Source organism: Athene cunicularia (assembly GCF_003259725.1).
Source record: "Athene cunicularia isolate RWA chromosome 19 unlocalized genomic scaffold, athCun1 chr19_part1, whole genome shotgun sequence".
Taxonomy (NCBI): domain Eukaryota; kingdom Metazoa; phylum Chordata; class Aves; order Strigiformes; family Strigidae; genus Athene; species Athene cunicularia.
Genome location: NW_020799124.1, coordinates 1889602 through 1911256, shown reverse-complemented (window position 1 = coordinate 1911256; position 21655 = coordinate 1889602). Strand labels below are relative to the sequence as shown.

Genomic DNA, 21655 nt, shown 5'->3' with positions numbered 1-21655 from the left:
GCTTATCAAAAGATGAAATCAAGTGTGAGATCATGGTCTTTATTAAAACCACCTTCAACCTGCCTTCAACAAAAAACAGAAGAGAGCCCTTAATGAAATACAACTTTGGTCCCATATTCTGTCTCCTTCTCCCAGTTCTCACCTAATTCTGCAGGCTGGGCCCAAAGACGATATGTGAAAGATCACTCTCCGATTTCCAAGGCTCATTTCTGTCTAGTTCTAGTTTGTATTCCCATTAAAAAGAAATTAAACTTCTAGCTCTCTCCAGCTGTGCATGCAGGAAGATCTCAAATAACCCCAAAACACCAGGCACCTACCCGCAGCCCATCATCTGCGTCCTTCACGTAGCCTTTTTCATATAGTTCCTGAGGAACATTCAAGATGCGCTTCTGAAGATCATTTTCCTGCCAGTCCACTCGAAGACCTGAAATATAAGCATTATCTTGTTAGCTCATTTTGCTGCGAGGCTCAGTGAGAACTCACACGTCAGACACTGGTGAAGCTATCCGCAGCCACGGTTCCACAAGGAACTAGTCTGGAAGCATTTACAAACGAGAGAACGCAGGATGTAAACAGAAATTTGTTTTCTGAGCAGCAGATCTTTTCATCCAACAAATTATATACTCCTTCATTCACCTTATGCAATTCTGAGTTATTCACTCTCTGAAACTACTCCATGGGAGCCGAGCATTGGCTGTGTGCTCCAAAAGTACCCACTACACACTCGAAAAGTAGAGACTGCAGGAATACCAGGTATTACAGCCACACTGTTGGACTAACAGAACGTTTTGCAACATGTACATTTTACTCAACGTATCCATATATTTCACAGTCACTATGTCTAAGCCTAACACAAATTTGAAACCCTAAATAGATGGAACACCTCTTGGAACACCTTTTTGTGCACAGACACTCCTTAAAAATTAGATATGTTGAAGAAAAAAAGATGAGAATGATCTTGATAAACACAGGGCAATTTCCTTCTTACCACTGCCACTCCAAGGAAGAGTTGGGATGCCAGCAGTCTGAGCCACTATTGAAGATGCGATTTTATCTCCTAAGGCCCACATCGCTTGGCTCGGAGGACCTGCAAAGAGCAAAACCAATGCATGAGAGAGACACAAGAGATATCAGCCATCAGAGAAACATCCAGAAGTCTAATTTAGGTTCCATGTAAGAGGAATAAATAAACGCTCTTAGGGTTGCTGTATGCCACATCTCAACTGGTATGAATCAACATTTCTGAACCAAAACAGAGAACATTAGCTGTATTGGCCAGAAAACGAAAAGCAAACAGACTAGAGTACTTTTGACCAAGGAGGAGGAAAAGGCCACTGAAAACTACAGCAATGCCACGACAGGCACATCACAATAGTTTGTTAAGTGTCCGTCCTGTTAAAGAAGTCTTGGCACAAGCCCTCCATCTCTTTCCTCAAGCTGGGCCTGCTCTCAAAGGGATGGCAGGTGCCAGTAGCTGGTACTAGGTGTGCACGTCACACCCTACTGCAATAATAATTCAGTGTCATGGTTGTACGTGAAAAGTGGTTTGCATGGGACTGTAGCGTGTGATTGGTAAGAGATTTAAACTGGAATTAAAATACAGCTTTTAAATCCACTCCTCTCCAAATGTCCTAAGCACTTCTGCGGTTATGGCTCAACACACTACAGACAGAAAGACCTGCTGGAAGTCAGAACACGATACAGCTACCCTCAGGCTATGCTCAGGCCGTGACTTTTATCACAAATCCGTCTTTAGTTTTAAACACCGCACGTGTCCAAACCCTTATCCAATATTCAGATCCACGTGGTTCAGGAAACGAGGCTTACTGCCCCAAACACCTCCAGCACTCAGTTAACTTCACTGCTAACCGGATCACAGACTTCGCGTGCTGTCCACGTAAAACAAACACACACCCTTTTAAAATGACAACAGGGACATTCACCTCTGGAAACAACCTGCTTTAACGGGAACCTTTTCTGATTTTGTATCTCACAATATTCAAAGATGTTGTTGGAGAACTTGATGCTTCTCCCACAAAAGAACTATTTCCCAGCACATGTCTAAACCTCATCTCGTTTCATGAGCCTCGATGACTGGGAACCGGTTACACTGCTAGAGAGCAGCGCCCGTTGCTCTGACTACTGTAAAGAACATATCATCAATCCTGCACTTGTAAACCACACCTCGTGGCTCTCCTTTAGACTCAAGATCTTCTGTCTCTTAAAATAAGAACTAGACATTAGATCAGAAGGATATATCCTCACCCATGAAAGCAATTCCATTTTTGTGGAGAAGTTCTGGTAGTTTAGGGTTCTCAGATGCATGGCCCCAGCCAGCCCACACAGCCTACAGAAGAAAATAACATAATTCACTCTTTCTTTCAGAAAAACAAGCAGCTGAGCAGAAATAGCAAGGATGCAGATACTTCAAGTCTTTCTTTCCCTCACTGAAAGCAGCCTCATAACATTCCTAAGCCAGAGCAGCCTCCTGAACTCCATGCTATGTTTAGTTCAAAGGGCTAGTGTCTTGCATCTTGCATAAAAGTCAAAGGCAGCTGCCCCAGCAAGCTGTTAAAGAGGAACTAAGTGCAGACAAGTGAAAGAGTGAAAGGAACCTTCTATCTCCTGCAGATACACTGGGAAATCCACTGCACTGTAACATGCACTGCCTTTTGGTGCTAGTATAGATTTGTAATTTCAATTTCTTTGACTTGTCTTTTTCCCCTGATGCAACTTGTTATTTAAGGAGAGAAGATTGCTTAGTGTTACCTCCTGTTTTCAGAACTATCTTTGACACTCCTCACCTGCACTGGAATCCGCTTAGCAATATCAAGAATGAGTTCCACATTTGCATAGTTGTTGTTGTTCGGTCCTCCCGGAACCGGGACGTAGTGATCTGCCATTTTAATATATTCTGCAAACACAGAGAAGGTCTTATTTAGATTTCAAATTTAATAAATGGTACTTGGTCTAAAACTCCCTAGATCTACAGGACTGGAAGTGCTTAATCTCCTCCCAGAAAAATCTGTTACTTGACAGAATGGTAGGTGATGCAGTGGACATAAATTCAGGCCCTCGCATCCTAGTGTGCCCACAAGGCTGCGCAAGGAGAAGGTTGTGCACCTTCACTTGTCTTTACAACTCACCTGCATTTGCTTTCAGATCCTCAGGAGTCACCATGACAACAAATCTGATTGCCCGCTCATTTCGAAACATCTCATAGGACCAGCGTCGGATGGACCTCATGCATTTCACTGCTGCAATGCCATTATTTGCTATCAGGACCTGAGTATATTAGAAGCAGGGATGAAACAGAGTCCAAACAGCACAAAACACTAAACGATAATGAAAACGAGGTGTTTTTTTTCTCTGCAGACTCTTTGTCCCATTTTGGGGCTGTGCAGTCTCATCAGTCAGCATTCAGTTCAGTAAGAACATTTAATGGCCCATCAGTCAATTTAGATATCGGCTCTTGCCCAACTGTAAAGATTTTAAGGCATTATGCTTTGTTTGGATTAAAGAGCAGAAGGACCCATGAGAACAGACATAATGAGTAGCTAAAACTTTTGATACCTGAAAGGAAGCGACCTCATCTATTAAATAATTATGTATTTTAAAATACATTTCTTGGTGGTTTTCCAGCCTGCTTTTGTTTTATCTGTCTATAAATCCTTTTTTATCAGCAGAACTGCTCTAGCTCACTAAATTTTTTTTTTCCTGTCACACTAAGCTAAAACAATGGGATGTTTATTTATCATATATAAAATAAAATGGAAACAGGATGATTACAGGCAGAAGTAGAACTTTCACGTTCAGGAATATTAATATTTTGATATCTGCAATGTACAGCTCTATAGAGAGAGAAGCCATAGCTCAAGACAAGGGAACAAAATGCAACACGCTAAAGACAAAGAGGTCAGTAACTTACCTTTTCAATAACTTTATTCCCTCCAAAACGAGTGACAAATTCTGCTGGAGAAGCCACAGTGAAATCCCGCTGCACATCAACTTTCTTCCTGTCCCGGCCTTGCTTTACAAGGTGTAAACCAGACATACTGGGCCTAAGGAAATTTGACAGAGAAAAGCAACTTGGCAGTGCAGATGTACACAAATAGAAGAGGATGTGTGAATAAGTTGTAAAGCTCCCCTTGACCAAGTTCCCCAAGTAGACAAGCAGAATCACTCCTTGACTCCAAGACTGCAATGGCCTGGTCCTCAGCTTCTACAGGGATGACTGTTTTTCAACTGCCTTTCAGTTATCTCTCTGCAAAAGCCAGGTTATCTGGAGAAATTCTAGTTAGGCTAATGTATAAAGAGGTAAAAATATGTTCACTGTATACTGCTGCCCAACACAGAACAATAATGCTCCTCCACGTTGCTTTCAATTCATCTAGGAAAGCTGGAAAATGACAACAATGTTTTCTGGCTTTGGTAAAACAAAGTACTAAGATAAGACTCCGTAAGGAAATCCTATTGGGGAACCACAGCAAATAAATCCCCAGGTGCAAACCAGAGATTCTGTGACTGGCTACTTAAAATAATTTTCCAAGAATTTACCACCATCAGGTCTTTAGTATTTTCCCCAAAATTCTGAGAGCTAGAGGACAGATGAGTCACATTACTTCTACTGCCACCAGTGAAAGGCAGTTCTGTGTCTGACAAGATGAGCTCTGTGCTCTGCCATCGTCACCGTGTGGGAATGGGACAGCCGCTTCCCTTTCTTACGCTTCAGCTTCCACAGAACCACCACGTGGGTAAACCACCCTTTGCTTTTGCAAGCACTACAGGATGTGATTTGCTAAAATTTACAAAGCTGAAATTGTGAGGGGGATAGAACTCAATAGAAAAGCAAAGACCTACTCTTCACACCGTGCATCTCCCCTAGGGCAGCATGACTGGGGAAATAAGATGCTTTTTACCTTAAAGCCCCTGAAGCTTTACCTCTTAGGTCACCCCACAGTTCACCCCTTTTTCTCATTTAGCATGCCTTCCTTAACAGGTTCCTTTCCCACGAACACACTGAAGTCCTTACTCCTGCCACCAAGCAGGATTACAGAACCTTTCTGTAGGAAGGAGAGATGAGTATTAGGAAGGTATTTTAAAACCCACCCAATGCTTTGGAAAGACCCAACAGCAACCAAGGGGGTCAGTGTCATGGGAGAAGCCGTTAACGGGCAGCATCTGTCCCCAGCAGCCACGTGGGCCCTGCTGGCTGCCCCTCGGCCATGGGAAACCCGTCAGGAACCTCTGGCCTAATCAGCTGTGGAAGCGCTGCTGCCATTGAGCAACTCCACAGGGAAATGGGATGGGATGTGGCAGAACGCAACTGGAATTGCTGGGAGAGAGCAGGAAGGGGAAAACTAACCCAAGGACAAGGTAAACCACGCACAGCATCCCTTTTATAAACACAGCCACCAAGGTCAGGTAGCCCGAGAGCTGCACGTGGGAGGTTCACTGCCCCGTGTGAGGCTTGAATGAGCTGGCAGAGGGGCTTGGTGACAGCCCGAGAGGAGACACACAGACTCCCCCTCGCCTTCCCTCATAATCACGTTGTGCCTACAAAGATTTACCCATCTGGAACGCAGACACTCCTTAACTCCTTATCAGGAGCACAGTAACACCACACACCAGTATTTTGACTAAAAATTTGCTGATGAAAGAAGCCCTGAACAAACTGTAGCTAGTATCTGGTTTAAAACCAGATTCTTCTCTTACCCATCTCTCCTGTGAACAACCACGGTGCTAATCCAGACTACGCTGGGCTTTGCAGCACACATTAACAAAAAGGATCTTCACTCATATCATCTAGCACAACCTGTTCAAAACAGTATATGCCAAATCCTGGTATAACCAACCAAGAACCAGACTAGAACAAAAGGTGATCTTTCAGGAAAGGCAAGCTTAGTGCCCAGATCTGACCATAAAGACCCGTTTATCGACCACACACAGGATGGAGCGGATCCTTCCCTTCCTCTCCGCCTTCACACACACCATCTACTTTGGCCATGACATCTTACTGTGGTGCAACCCTGACTTTGTGAGGGTTTCCAGAACAGCACCTGAAAGTCTGACCCTGTGCTCTGCATTAACACATTGATCTTCCTCTCCCACAGGTGAGATATTCCCATGACAAACAGCCATGCTGGTGGAGAACTTCAAGATTAGGACTTGCAAATGTTGAGCTTAACTAGGAAGGGAAAACCTGTTCTAAGCAGAGTGAAAGAGACTTTGAAGCAGTCCCTGAAGCCAACAGTGGGAGAAGTAAAGGTAAGAGGAACAACAACAGAGTGATTTTAAAGCCTGCTAAAACAACAGACGCTTTTCTCCCAGCGTATTTCAGGATGTATAAATGGCTGCACTAGGTCAGACCAAAGAACATCCAGCCCAGTAACTTGTCCCAAAGAAGAGCTGCGAGCTGATATCCAGAGAAGGGCATAAGCACAAGTTGTGTGTGCAGAGGTTCTTTCCCTGTGCACTTTCCCTTCTTCCAGCCAGCCACACTTCCAGAGATAGACACTGTCACTGAACTTAAAACTCGTCCCCACGAGCACGAGTTCACAAACTGCTCTCTGATAATCTCAGCCCAGGAATTCAAGGACAGGAGCCAACAGGCAAGAAAAAGAGGAAAGGTGTAGTTAAGGTTGAACTTCTGCTAAATTTCTGCATTTAATGAGGGTCAGAATCTATGGCATGGCAAGGAAAAAGCACAGTCCAACAAAGTGAGACAAGTTATTCGTGGCAGGTTTATTGAAAGCAGTCTCAACAAAAATAGAAAAAAGATAAAAATCTTGGGGTCAGAATCTGTGAACGCATATGAATATGAACGATCCTGCCAAGTTTAAATTACTACACACATAAAGATACTGCTACAGATAAAATGTCAACAGAACCAGAGGTTCATCATGTGGAATAATACACAAACAGTTGTTTATCAGCAAGTATAGTTCAGTTTAATTTATGAAAGTAAGCATACCAAGAACGTTAAGTTGATTTACTAATAACCACAGGCTGCACATTATAATCAAAACAGGAGATTTTTTTTTGTTTGTTTTTGCAGAGTAAGATGAGGAAGAAGTCGGGCAGCAAGGAAAAACACTGAGCTCTAAACAAAACAAAATAAATGCTGAGTTAGTACCAGTCATGCCCATTAATCACCAGGTCACAACTGCAGTGTGCAAAGTGTCACAGCTTTCAGAACGCCCGTCTATCCCTCAGAGTTTACAGAGGTTAGAAGCTGCACAGAATCTCAAACTTTTTTAACACTGATTCCCCACCTAAGACGTATTCTAGCATCTTTCTTATGGACTGCATGCACAGATCACTCACAGTAACTGGTGAGGTTTCAGAGAATAAAATTAACATGCAAAAATATCAGTATGCGTTTCCAGGACAATGTGCCCAACTGCCTCAGTCCAAAACAGCTGCTGCCATCAGGAGACAATCAGATCTGTAATTCTTACCTTTGCAGCATGTGATACCTCATTTCCTGACTCTGCTCTGCAGAATCCTCCATGCTGTCTCAGTGAAGGAATTAACAGATTTCAGGCTTGCTTATGACTCGTCTAGTGTTGCTGCTGCTATTTTTTATTTTTTCAATACTGCAGCTCAAAACCCAGCAGGAGAAAGCTGCAAAGAGCCTCTTGCACTCAGGCGGTTCTCCTTGAAGCAGTGGCACTTCCCAGATTGCTTCAATCTTTTAACCTTTGTCCCTTGCTTTCCACCACCCCTCTCTCTCTCAGTCAATCTTCCTGTGACGCAGCATGCACAGAGAGGGTAGCAGCTTCCCTCTCCTGTATTCAGAGGAAAGCAGCTGATCAGGAAAGAGAGAAAATGATCTACAGGTTACGTAATCAGGCTTAGCACAGAGCACGGCTGCTGCAGCCCACACGATGCACAGCGGCCGTTGGCAGCAGGGCTCAGCCCCAGCTCCGGATCCCCACACGCTTCCCCGCGCGCTCCGCCAGCCGCAGGCAGCTTGGCAGGAGTGAAGGAGCAACGACAGGGGTCCATTTGCCCAAAGAATTCTATCAACACGTGAGATTCAATATCAGATTTTCAGGAGGGGTGGGGAGGTGACAAGGAAAGCGCTTCCGAGGCCGCAGAGAAGAAAGTCAGAGGCACAGTTTGTCCCCACACACGGAGCGCAGCGCTGATCCAGGCATGAGACAACAGCTCGTGCTGGACACCAGCCAGGAACCTGGGAGACCCTGGACAGGTCACGTAAATTTTCTGTGCTTCTGTTTCTCCCCCTATGAAATGGGAATGAGATTGCTCCAAATGCTGTGAGAATAAATATCCTCACAAGCAAAGTGCTGCTGTACTTCAGGGTCCACTCACATTGCTGGAGAAAGGCGGCATGTTTACTCAGTACCAAGCACATGCAAAACCAGAAATTGCAAATTTGGGGGTAGGGAGATGATAAGCGAGGGCAACTACTGCAGCAATACAGTCATGATGAAACCTGGACTGGAACTAGATGCAGCAACAGGATTACATTTTTTAATTTCACGACATTTGGGTCTGCCCTGGTGTGCGGCCATACCCAGGTAGCACAGCTTTTATTTGCTGCACACACATTCCAAAAGCCTAAGCAAAAGCCACACAATCACCCAGGAGGAGGATCACTGAAAAAAATGGAACAAGTACCCAGAGGAAAAGTGTCACATTAACGTGATGACAGTATGTAACCCCGAGCCCTGAAGGGCAAGGTGAGGTCACTGGAGGAGACAGGGAACTAAGAACAGCACAGGCGATACGAGCAGCGACCAACAGCAAGTGCCACGTGTCTGATAAAATGCAGGCAAACAATTCTGTGAGGATCCAATTTCTTCGAGCCTTGTCAGCAGAAGGGGAAAGGGGACAGCGACACTCTGCGGCAGGCACAGAGGAAAGAAATCTCTTCACAGGACAGCAAAGACAAGAGATACCAGGGAAAGAACAGAGTTTAACCACACAAAAACCCCCAACATTATCTATCTACCTAATAACCAAATGCCTCTCTCACCTGTCAGCCTTTGTTTCCTCTTTGAAGAGCTACTCAAACTACCCAACTATGAAGTACACCAGAATTTTCCCAGTTAATTCATTTTAAAACAGAAGTATGTAAGAAAAAGCAGCTCGGCTTGAAACATTTCCAGCACTGGCTCCATCTGGAGAGGCTGCACCGTTACCCAGGTGTGGTACAGATTCCCACTCCCAGCCCGCCAGAGCAAACCTGGGGTCTCTGCCTCCCACACCCCAGCAGGAATGACTCCAGCCATGGAGATCTGCTCACCCTACCTCAACAGGCTCCTACTTCCCTGCACCCCTGCAGGCAGGCTGCCACACACCCTCCATTTCACCAGTTCCAAACAAGACATCGTGAGGGCAGAGAATCGTGAGCCTACAGACTCTGCTTGATAAACTCTGTGTCGCTTTCTCTTCTGGTCACCACTACGGAAGACCAGCAAAACCCAACAGACATTCAGTGACTCTACTGGATGTGTATTTCATGTAGAAAATGGTGTATTCCATCATTTTCAAAATAAAATACTCCCACGATCTACGATTCCATTAGATTTCCCAGTTTTTGAACCCGATTCAAGATTAAAATTTATGCACAGTATAACTGAAATTTTATTTTTCAGATTTTGTGAAAACTGTTTCCCAAATACTTGCTTGTCCTCCGAAAAACCCCACCCACAGCCCCCAATCCAAACAGTTTCTGAGCACTGTAGCTGCAAGGAAACAAATCCTACATGTACACACAGCTTGATGTTAGAGGAGCAGCTTCAGCATTGGCTAAAAACATTCACTGTGCCTTCTACCAGCCGAATTCACGGCTGTGAAATCAATGGACACCACTCCCAGCAACATCCCTACGAAAATACGCCACGCAAGGACACGTCACTGATACAATACTTACCACCAAACACACATACACACACTCTACAAAGCTCATTCCCTAAACATAACACTACTCAGAACCCAAATGGCAAATACCACATGAAAACCACCCCCCTCCTCAGAGCCCAGGCCTGCTGACAGACAAAAGGAAAGCCTGCGTGGTTCTCTTCTGTTCTAGCCTCCGAGAAAAAAAAGCATTCATCACCGACACATACCTGACGCACATCGCAGCTAGGAGCCTGCATTGATCCCAGCACTGCAACATGCCAAGTGCTATCAGTGACGTAGCGGTTTATTCCAAAGGCAGTGATGCATTAGCTGGCTTGTTTGAAAGGCAGCCTTGAGGAGACTGCAGCACACACACATACACACACCAAGAAAGGATTTTTTTTTTTCCCCCCTCTCACTCCGGATTAGACCTGTAAAGGGTGTGGAGAGAGGGCAGCTCTCATCACCAATTTGGGCTTTATGTTTTATAAATATGCAAGCGCTGATGTGAACGTGTATCTGAACTGGGTGGTAAGACTCGAGCCAGCTGAAGCACCCGTAAGATCTGCTCTGGTTTTAGATCTGTCCTTCCTACCTATTTCACAAAAAGGCAGAGAGAAAGAGCAAGCATATATGTAGTCCAGCAAGCACTGCAGAATTCTGCAGCCGGAGTAAATGGTTCACTGTGTCTTGGTTAATGGGCATTGGAGGCAGCAATCTGGACTTACTCAGAGACAGTTTTTGCCTGTTATTTTAAAGGGACAGAGCAGTTGGCCTGAATGCAGACAGTGCTGGAAATCAGTGCTTCAACCTACAAATCAAAAAAACCTCAACTCAGCTCTGACAAAAGATTAAGCCTAAGGATTTCAGGAAATTAAATAAAGGATGCAACAAAAAAAAAAAAACAAACAAAAAACAACAACAACAAAAAACACACCAAGATCAGCCCTCTCACTACTCCCTGGCTAAATAACTTCACCTGATGCGAACGCAGACTTTGAACAGCCATCAGGGCAGGTCTTTAGCCTAAAGCAGCAACTTTGGTTCCAAAACTACAAAGCCCAAACAGGCACAAGCTGCTAGGATTCCTCTCAACTAACCAAGCACCAACAGCTGCAATCGATGCAGATTTTCAGCGGTGAGACACTTGTTTGTCAGACATCTTCCTTTCCTAAACCACGTATCTGGCTTTTTACCTGCCATGCCATATGCATTTTAGACTCGACTGTACTCAGGGGATGCACATACCAAATCACTGGTGTTCTGTCCAAATTCCAAAGCAACTTCCCAGCTGTTATTATGGGAGGGAACCTGATGGTTTAAAGCTCCCTGAGCTCCTCTGGGTCACACATTCTTGTGTACTACAATCAAAACCACTTCATTCCCGAGACTCTTTAACCTACCCCATTCCCTTTAACTGTTCCTCCCAAGGTTTTCTGCACTCAACCTTACACGTATGGTGCTCAGCAAGCCTCTAGCCTCCTGCATGCTCCAAGCCCCTTCCCTCTCCTTCAGATTTATCTTTCAGAACACAAATTTTCATCCCTTAAAAATACCCAGTAAATCCAAATGTCAATCCAAATAAAAATCCAAATTTACATCAAATTGATATCCATACTCCAGTTCCTAAAACCATAGAGTACTGAAAGATCTTTATCTTTACATCCTCATGAAATACAAAATCCCACACATCCCTGGAGCAACAGCCTAACACTCTCCACCAAGACAAAAGCCAGTAACAACAGTGACAGACAGTTCTGCACCTGAGAGCAGAACGGAAATCTTTGCCAAGGAGCCTTCCCGGTGCTCTCTGACAAAGTTCAAGTGTTGAACAGATCTTACCTACACGAAGGAGAGAATGTATCTTTTCTAACAACCAGAACTAAAGGGATGGGTGGAGGAGTTTGCATAAAATTTATCACTGAAAGAGGTTTTGCCTAGTGTAAGAGAATCCTGTATGGACAGCATGGTGCAGCCCATTTCAGCTACCAGTCTTACAGACGGAGTCAAGAGATCCAAGTTATTCCCTAGCCTGGAGGTTGTTGGCATTCCCTACCTAAAACAGTTCTAATGACACTTCCTCTTTTCCCAGATTTGTCACAAGCCAATTCATTGCCAGCTTCTCCTGCAGCCACCGAGGATACAAGCACTAGGCTGTGAGGGGATTCTGCAAAAGCACTTGTCTTTGGATGCCTTTGCTCCATGAGCCCGTCTGGGTGAAAAATGAGGGCATTCAGCAACATGCAGGAGGGGGCCCTAAAGTATTCCAATAGAGACAAAGTATAATTTGTTATCTTGTCAATTAGAAGTATCAGGTAAGTAGGCAAGTAGGAGACTGTCACCACTGTGGTATCTCAGTCAGCTCATCTTCGCAACATCTCCCTACAAATTACTGAATATAGAGATGTTTCTCATGTTAACTGATATCAAAGGGAGTAAAACATGTTACAGCAAAATAAGAATGCTACTTTTGAGAGGTATGCCAGTGAAAAGTCCTTTAAAGTGTGTTCACTTTAGTGTTCAGTGAACAACAGTTACAATCCACAGGTTATCAGCATAACCAGAAACAGCTAAGAGTTCAAACCACCTTACAAGCTGCTTCTTTTTCAACAAATACAGGAGGAAATTCAACTTTTCTCTCCAGGTGGATGAAGTTCAAAATATAAATCACAACATCACTCCCTGGCAGCAGTGGTAGCAAAGAGGAAACAAAATCCTTTGTTCTGGCAGGGGTTCCTCGGAGATGCACAGCTTTATTTCATTAACTTGCAGAAACATGCAATAGTATCACTCTCTCCTACCTGCTGAGCCAACGGCAATTCATGGCATGGAAAGGAAAACGTCTCGGCAAGAGGCATGCAGTTCCAGTTTCTGGTCCCTGAGATGCAAACTCATGTAAGTCGCCCTACACAAAAACAAAACCCACCTCAGCAGCACCATGGCAACTGATAGCACAGAGAGCAGAGGAAGAGGAGGAGCCTTCAGCTCCAGCCGCAGCCCCACAGCCAGGACTTTGCAGAAAGCCAGGAACGGGAAGGAGTCAGTTCAGCGAAGGAGAAATCCTTCTGGATGTAGCTGGACCAGTCTGGGATGTGGCAGTGAAAGCATCCACCTGGCAGACACTAATGCATCCTTGTACTTCAACACATGCGTCTGTGCATAAAATTACAGCGACGCTTATAATTTTACAAGATCAATGCTCTATTGTGTAATCCCCTAACCACAAACAGGCAGGATGGAAAGGAATTTTTATGAATTCAGAACAAGCTCAGAAGGATCCTTTATTGCTTTTGGTACTTTGTGCAATCACTCCGGGACTGGTTTCTAAGCAGGCACCCTGACCCAGTGCCAGGCTGGGCATACTCAACACCCCACCGTCCAGAGTCAAACTGAGGAACTCTTCCAAAATTACTTTAATAGACGATTAGTTCTCCTTAAGCACCTCAATAATTTATTGAGACTATTTACCGAGAAGTCCAAATATTTTTAGGTGCTAAGGCCTAAAATCTCTGCAGGCTGACTATCAAAGGTAACAGCTGAGCTACTTCCAAAAATCTGACTTTCAGCTGAATCAAGGATTGTCAGGTGACTCTGCACACCCATCTCATTGCTTATGAAACCAGAGCCCTGATGTGTAAATATCAGGAGACACGCAGGACTTAGTCTTATTTTAAGTAAGAATTTGATACAAGATACCATTTTTGAAGCTAGGAATTAAATTTAGCAACAGTCAAGAAGAATTTATTAACCAAAACGAGCAAACCCAAAGTACTTTCCAAGTGGCATTTAGAGAGAAGTTACTTAATCTACCACTAAAACTTGCATTGTGCCTAACACTCACTACACTACAACCAAAACTGTATCCCAGCAGGACTACTGCCTTTGGTGGGAAGTGCCGAGGGAAATTTCTGAACTCAAAGACAACACAAGGATGCCTGGAAGCAGAAAGATTAAGAAAAAACGGTATGCTTGGTTTGATTATCTTAACGTACAAAAAGTAAATTCTGTTGATGTAAACTGTACACAAAGGGTATTTTCTTCAACGGCACTTGTTTTTAATGTTAGATGCTGTAACTAACAGAGTGAGGAGGGCATTTACATGATTTTTATTACTGATAATCTTTAAATAAAGCACAACTACAAGCAAGAAAAGAATCAGAAGGTTTTAGCCTCCATGGTTACTCTTCCAACACACAATTTCTGTTAAGCGTTGGTGTTCCACACACCAATTTAAAGTTCATTATCAGAGTGTAGCTTTATCAATCCTATATAGTAGCAGCCAACTGGCACAATCAAAGGTCCTCATAGATCTCCAGTGGAACGGCAGCCTGTATTGTACAGCCTGTCCCAGCGAGACTGTCTTTAGCAACAGCATAAACGCTTGACACGATCAATAAGGTGATAGATGGAACGCCACAGCACACACACGCTCTGCATGCTCAACTGAAGAGACACGGGTTGGCACACAGGCTCCCTAGCTGGGTCAGGATTCATCGATTAGACATCACAACCCCGCCAGACGATAAGGCTCTCAGCAACGTTTTCCAGCTCAGGCAGGAGACCTGCAAATCACAGGTGCTGAACACATGCCCAACAGTCTGCTGAACCATGACTCCTCGTGACCTGGCAACGTGATGTCACTTCTTATGGGGGTTTAAGAACAAAAGAGAAGCAGCAATGCCTGTTACTACAGGTACACCCACGAACCCCCTTCCAGCAGCCTAAATTCTGGATTTCAGCCATAATTGTTCCCTGAGAAGGACTTCTCAGCAGCAAAGCCCCTCACCTCAAATACAAGCTAACTCTGTCTTTAACTGACCAAAATTTCCTGTGTGAAACTAACCAACGAAAGGAAAGAGTTTTGGTAACTTCTTCACAGAGCTGAACTCCCATGGACCTGCACCTTGTTTGACCCACTAGTCAGACCGTACAGAACTCCCCACGAATTTATCTTTGTCACTTTACAAAGTGTCGTACCCTTGTGATTACCAAAAGGAAGCTGGAAGCAAGAATACCCGTGTTCCATTAATTCATTGTCACAGAGTGACTCCGGGCAAGTTGTTGAACTTGTCTTTGTCTCAGTTTCTCCATCTGTAAACATTATTTGGAAATCTTTGGACGAAAGAGACTACCATCCTGGAAAACTATTTCAATTCATCTTACTTTATCTTAGAAAAACAGCCTATTAATGCTGTAACTTTTTTTATTTGAACTGGCATTTCTCTCCAATTTAACTGAAAGTCAAGAACCCTCAAAAGAACGTGCCAAAGTAAGCAAGTTACAACAGAGGTGCTCAAGGTTGTGCACCTATTGCATTACAGCTCTCTGATGCCAGCCAGTGTCCTAGAAGTTGCTTGATTTGTTTGCTCTCCTATTGTCTGTTTCCACACTAATGGTTATGTGTTCATCAGTTTCTTCTGTTCTTAAAATATATATAGTTACAGGGCTAGATCTTTTCCTGCTTCAAAATTACCTTTTGTGCTGCCAAATTTTATAACTGGCAGTCTTTGGAAAGGTAATCCCCTTAAAATTTGCTTTAAGGTTTTATATCTGTTATATTAGTGCCAGCTGGCTAAACAGATCCATCGGCATGACCGTAACACTCTGTAAGGTCTGGACTACTATCCCCTTTCTGCCCCAACCCGGAGCCTGCTACTATTTGTTTCCAGAGGCCGTCTCCCTAAAGTGGGAAGGGAATCACCAATAAAAGGACAGATTAAAATTCCTTAATCTGCCCAAGCAAATAAACCAGCAAAACAGAAGAACAAGCTGAAAGGATTAGCTGGTTGTATAAATATCTACTACTGGTCAGTAAGAGCCAGAAGCCTTTTTGGAACCAACCATTTCTTCAAAATCAGCAAAGAAAACCCCAATGGGTACATCCCGCTGGTGGTATGTAAATCAGCAACTCCATAAAAATAAAGGGGGATTTTGACAAGCAAATATTAACACCATGATCTCAAAATCCCAACTTCACAGTTCATTTGAGCCACAAAGAATTAGGAGGAGGAGTGAAACAGCCCTTCTCCCAGCCATGAGGCCAACATCTCCCAAAGCTGCAAGCAGTAACTACCCTATCAAACCCTGGCTTATCACCACTTTGCAGGATACCAATCGCTTCTTTAACCATCCACAAAATTTTCTCTATCCAAACCAAAAAACGTTCCAAGCAATATGGAGGGATTGATCTTATCCAGGAGTACTGCCAATTCTTTGGCTACATATAAAGCAGCAAATCCCATACAAAGACAAAATAAACAAATTAATGTCCTTGTTCTCAACATACACGGCCTGTCTAAAACACGCACACAAGTTAAAACTTTAAAGACCTCAGTCAACACATTCCAATTTTCCAACAGGGGGGACGAGACAGGCAGTATAAGCAAGCCCACCATAACATTCAACAGCTGAGATGTCTGAAAAGTGCTTAAGGAATTTAGAAATAGATAGATATTTCATTAACACCAATGGAAAACAGAAGGTTTGGGTACAGATAAACATACAAGAGATCATCCAGAAACAGAATGCCAGATGATGTTTTGGCACAACAAAAACATTTGAGGCCAAACCCAGATATAAAGTTGAATCTTTGGATTATCTTTGGAATGGATGGGATAAAAAGACTGAAGAATGAATCTGCGTGCTATTTTATCCATACCTCATATGGCTTGCCAGGCCATCTTGAGCGTTAGGAAGTCCCAGATCTGAGAGGGAATCCGAGCAGACAGATACAGGTGACAAAGACCTCTCTTTCTCCTCTAGCAGATCAAGTTTCACCAAGGAGCTTGTCTCATCTTCTGAGTTATCCTCTGACACAGAGCCAATAATAAAGCGAGAGTGAGGGTTCATCTCCAGGGGTTTAGTGGGTTGAGAAGACTCTTCCATGGCTCCTACAAATTGGGCCCTCAGCACTGTAAGGGGAAAAAGAAAGTAAAAAAACCAAAACCTGAAGTTAATACCTGTTATTGCAGAACAAAGAGGACACAGCAAGATTCACTTCTGATAGGAGATGCAATGTTACAACACCATAGCTGAACCCAGACAGGAGTCCAGGATCAAGAATACTTCTGCTGTAATCACTGACTCTTCTGCTTGCACAAGGACTGTAAGATCAAAGCAGCTGGTCATTCTGATCTGCTGCAGAACCTGACAGTTTAGACAAAACTGCAGTAGGCACTTGAAAAAAAAAAAATCACACACAAATGTATGACTAAAAATAAAAAATTTTTATTTTACTATTACTCTTTGGTTAGTTATTGGCGACATTTAAAGTCTGACTGGGCATGGTCCTGGGCAACCTGCTCTAGCTGACCCTGTTTACACAGGGGGTTGGACTAGATGATCTCCAGAGGCTCTTCCAATCTCAGCCCTTCTGTAATTCTGGAATTAAAAATTCGTATTTCAACAGCATCTGAATGCTGGGACGCACTGTGCTAGGTACTGCACACAGCATTATTTACTGCTAGTCAAACGATGGATTCAATAGGTCAAAACCAGCCTTTCCCCAGCCCTCGCCAGGTGCCAGACCCCCGGTATTCGGCAGCAGTGAACTGCCAGACTGACTCACCCATCTTCTGTAACTTTACCCTGACTTTAACCTCTTGTTCCCAGATCATCCATGTCAATTAGGGGATAGTATCTACTTGATGGTAATACACCGAAACTTAGCAGCATGATTTACAATTGTTAAGAAGAAAATACAGAAGTCCAGGTCTCCATTTTCCATTTTAAAAATCATTACATAGAGCGAGATTAATCTCTTAATATGGGGAACTCTGAGTATCAAACATTCAATGTTGTTCCAAAAGGGGATGAATGCATTTTCTTCAAAATTAAAAAGATAATAATAATTACAACTGAGAAAAAAAAAAATAATAATTACAACTGAGAAAGAGCACGACAGACGGAGAAAACAAAGGAGCACCTCACAGCACAAAGACAGGTGGGATGGGGAATAATCATTTGATACGCCCTGCTCTGCCTGACTTTGATGCTCTTAGACGATAACTACACGCAGCTGGAAATCATAGCGTTGTAAAATGAGGAGTGCACTAACCTCTTGTTATTCTTGCAATCTGAGCAGTTATCCACTTCCAAAACGAACTGGAAAAGAAAAGAATTAACAAGTAAATATTGTGAATAATACTCCGCGTCTGTTTTCCCAACTACAGGAATCACTGAACACAGAGACTGTCATGAAAAATCCCAGCCACAAAGCGGACTAGATCACTTGCTCTGGGTCACAGAGCGGAGCGGGGACTGAACCCGTGATGTCCAAGTCACGCCGCGGCACCTCCTGCTCGTTCATCCTTCTGGCAACCACCAAGCAACGTCTTAGCACACACCCCATCGTCCCACACACACTTCAGTTCTGTTCCTAAAAGAAACTAAGCTTTGTGCCAGTGCTACTTATGTCAAACTCTTTTTTTTTTTTTTTTCTCTGTCAACTACTGAATCTGCTGGCTGAATTTTACAGTCTGAAGTAAATCTCAGTGACGATTAGAAATCTTGGGAAAAAATTGGTGGCTAGAAGACCCAGCTGATATACCAAATTTTTACATTAAAAAAACCCAATAATTTGCCTGTAAAACAAACTGTGATACAGCAATACAGACAAGGACAAGAGGAGGGGACATTTACCTCAGGGCTCCACTCTCCCAGCAGCTACAACACTCTGCAGAAAGGACTGGTATGATACCCTTAACTCTCACACCACACTGACATCCTAAACCGGTGCGAAAACCTCATCAGTCCTGCTAATTATAGCCATGTTATGCCAAGTACAGGGATGCAGCATAATTGGTTTGATATGAACATGACAGCTTTCATCCGGTACACAAGCAAAACTGGACCATGTTATAACACAAATAGGACATGACTGTAGTTTTAATTAGAGCACAGACAAGGAATTTATAGATAGTGCAATCCTTAAACACCATGCTCTTTCTTTTCATCAGTAACTGAGAATTAAAAACTGATCCAACTGGCTTATGCTCTTTTACCATGAATGAGCTTGACTGAATTATTTAGATCAATGTGTTGACATCATTACTCCCACAAACTCCAGTTTCACTGGGGCCACAGGCAGTTCATTTTGCAGAGAGGTGTACTTAACCACTTTATTTCACAAATATCTGTCCGACACAGGCATTAAGAGGGTGGATCAATCTGCCTTTTTTGAGGGTAGAGATGGAGAAGAGGAAGCATGTCTGTAATGTCTGCATACCTACCTGTGACCGCACAGGAAGATTTCTTTAACTGAGGTGCTTAGGCAGGACTTATAGCTCAGACAGTGTAAAGATTAATCAAATTTTGTTCGCACATACAAACATGAAGACAATATTTACGTGTATATTTATCCTGGCATCAGATCACTCCTAGAGAATTTCATCCAGACAGATTTACTGTTGGCACAATCATCGGTGCTGAAGAATCTGGGATACAGCCAAACTAACTTCAACCCTTTCTCAAAGAAGAAAAACTTTTTCTAATTTCAAAAACTTACACATTAATAAGCAAGTTTCAAGGCTTTTTTTTTTTTTTTTCCTCCTAAGCAGAGAAGGAAACAGAGGAACAGGCAGCAAAGCGTTTCACTCAAATACTGCATGAGAAAACATCAAATTAATGCCAAGGCTCCTGATCCCCAATGCCACACTCAAACAACTTGACTCAAACATCTTGTTTGTACAACGCTGTTCCAAAGCAGTCAGTTCTCCACGAAGCCCCATTCAAATCTATTCACCAGTCCACTTCCAACCCCGTGTAGTCCAGTCCCAAAGTCATGCGTTCTGCTGATGTTTTGCAATCAGCTGTAACTCAACATTGCGCTGAATTAGACATAAGCTCTGCTTGTTCCCAGCTTGCTGAAATTTGTTATTTGTATCTGAATTAATTTTAGCATTGTCTGGGGCCAAGAAAAATGTAGATTTTCTGCGAGATCTCAAGGAAGCCTTTTGCTGCAAATAGAACGCACGAGTCTCACCAAACCTCTGCATGTTGTATTTGCTGTCTGAAACGTAACTGCCAGTTTCTAACAAGCATCTTGAATTCAGCTGACCACCAAGACAACGTTCGTGTACCACTAACCATACACCGTTTGTTTTAATAACATTGAATCAGACCGTAAAAACCAAAATTGCATGGCTCCTCAGCTATATACAGCCCTACAGTTATTTTTTCAAGTGTTAATAGCCTCTCAAACAAGCTAACTTTTACAGAGAGCGAGCTTTTTGCTTCAAAAAAACCTGTAAATTACAGAAGGACACAGATTGAGATTTAGATCCTGCAAAGACTTTAAAACAGGTAACATCGTGCTCTCTGAGCCTGCTCAGTCACGTCAATATGTTTCATCACAGCTGAACCTTTACAGAACCTGTGCCACGCTGTCCTCCCCACTCCTGAAGAAAAGCAGCTCTCATTGGAGTTCTGAAGAGACACAGCACTTTCATGACTCTCCAGCTCTGCAGATATCAAGGTATTTTAAGACTCAAATGGTGTTCACGCTACAAGCGATGAGAACCCTGCAATCCCAATTCAAAAGGTAACACACCTGGTTTTGCCTGAGGTGAAAAAACCCAAATCACCGCAGCTCTACTACTATCATTAGTAAAATTGTTGGCTTGACAGTGAAATGCACATGTAGAACTATTAGAATTTAGAAGTTTTTATAACAGTTTGACTTCAAGATGATTCCTATCTTCAAGATCATTCTTGCATAATGTCAGTTGGAAATTAAGTTTCTAGTTTTTCCAAACTACCGCATTCCAAAGACAATTACACTACTGAAAAGAACAGTATTATTTCAGTGAAAATGAGTTGTAGGTTCTTTCAAAGAATCAGAATAGCACCTCTACAATACTGAAAAGCCATATAAAAAGAAAATTAACAAAACGAGTTTTATTTACAGGTCTCCTGTTTAAAGCCCAGGGATCTGTGGTATTGCTAACCAACACAAATAATTTTAAAACAATGAAATGGCCATACTTGCACTACCCTAACTGAAGACAGGTAACAGAAAACAAAGGAAGGAAAAAGGTTAAAACAAAGTAAAAATAGATGGTATCTGTGTAACAAGTTGACTACTTAATTGCTTTTAGTGAAGACAAAAAAAGAAAAAAAACACCAACCAACAGCAACGTGCTCACCTACACCAGAACTGGAAGTGAGTTCCCAGATCAGGAAAGGGCAAAGAGATGTTCTTAGCACCAACACAGGCCACCAAGCATCAAACCATCCACCCACAGAGGTCCTTGCCCACAGCCCATCAGGCTGGCCACTGCCGCTGCTTTCCAAGACTCGCTCAGCCTCAAAACTTCGCCAGCCTGTATCTGCACAACCGGTGGGCCACGAGTCCAACTCTGCTCCGCCCGAGCTGGTTAATAATTGGGCATTGCTTCACTTCCTATCCTAAAATATTCTCAGCAAGTGTTAAGATATTCCACACAGTTCTTTTGCTTCTAAGGTACAAAAAGTGTACGTCCAGAGGTCAGAAGTTCTAGTTACTTCGTTTTCAGACTTACTGTATCAACATTAGACACATAAAGCTAAATGTACAAGTGGAATATACCCCTCCTAGGTCTCCTCGGGTAAAATACGTCTGTGTCACTTCCGAAAAGAACATAAAAACAAAAAAAGAGCTGATATTTACAGCTATCCTAGTTTGCTAAAACACTCAATCCTGTGTCTAAATCCCACTTTGAGAAAATTGGGTATAACTTAAATGGTTTGTCGACCATTGACAGCCTGCTAAAATGGAACCGACTTTGGATTATTTATTTTTTTT

General features: G+C 43.1%; 1 protein-coding gene across 1 annotated transcript in view; it reads right to left on the bottom strand.

Annotated features, from left to right (window-relative positions):
- The window catches only part of ACACA (acetyl-CoA carboxylase alpha), a 129389-nt gene extending 108334 nt beyond the window's left edge, over positions 1 to 21055 (bottom strand). Inside the window, 9 exon segments of the mRNA XM_026861688.1 lie at positions 318 to 424; positions 989 to 1087; positions 2266 to 2347; positions 2805 to 2914; positions 3147 to 3285; positions 3929 to 4061; positions 16532 to 16784; positions 17930 to 17976; positions 21018 to 21055. Of these exon segments, the coding sequence (XP_026717489.1) occupies positions 318 to 424; positions 989 to 1087; positions 2266 to 2347; positions 2805 to 2914; positions 3147 to 3285; positions 3929 to 4061; positions 16532 to 16758 (897 nt within the window). The 5' untranslated portion in view covers positions 16759 to 16784; positions 17930 to 17976; positions 21018 to 21055.
- Positions 21056 to 21655: the final 600 nt, after the last annotated feature.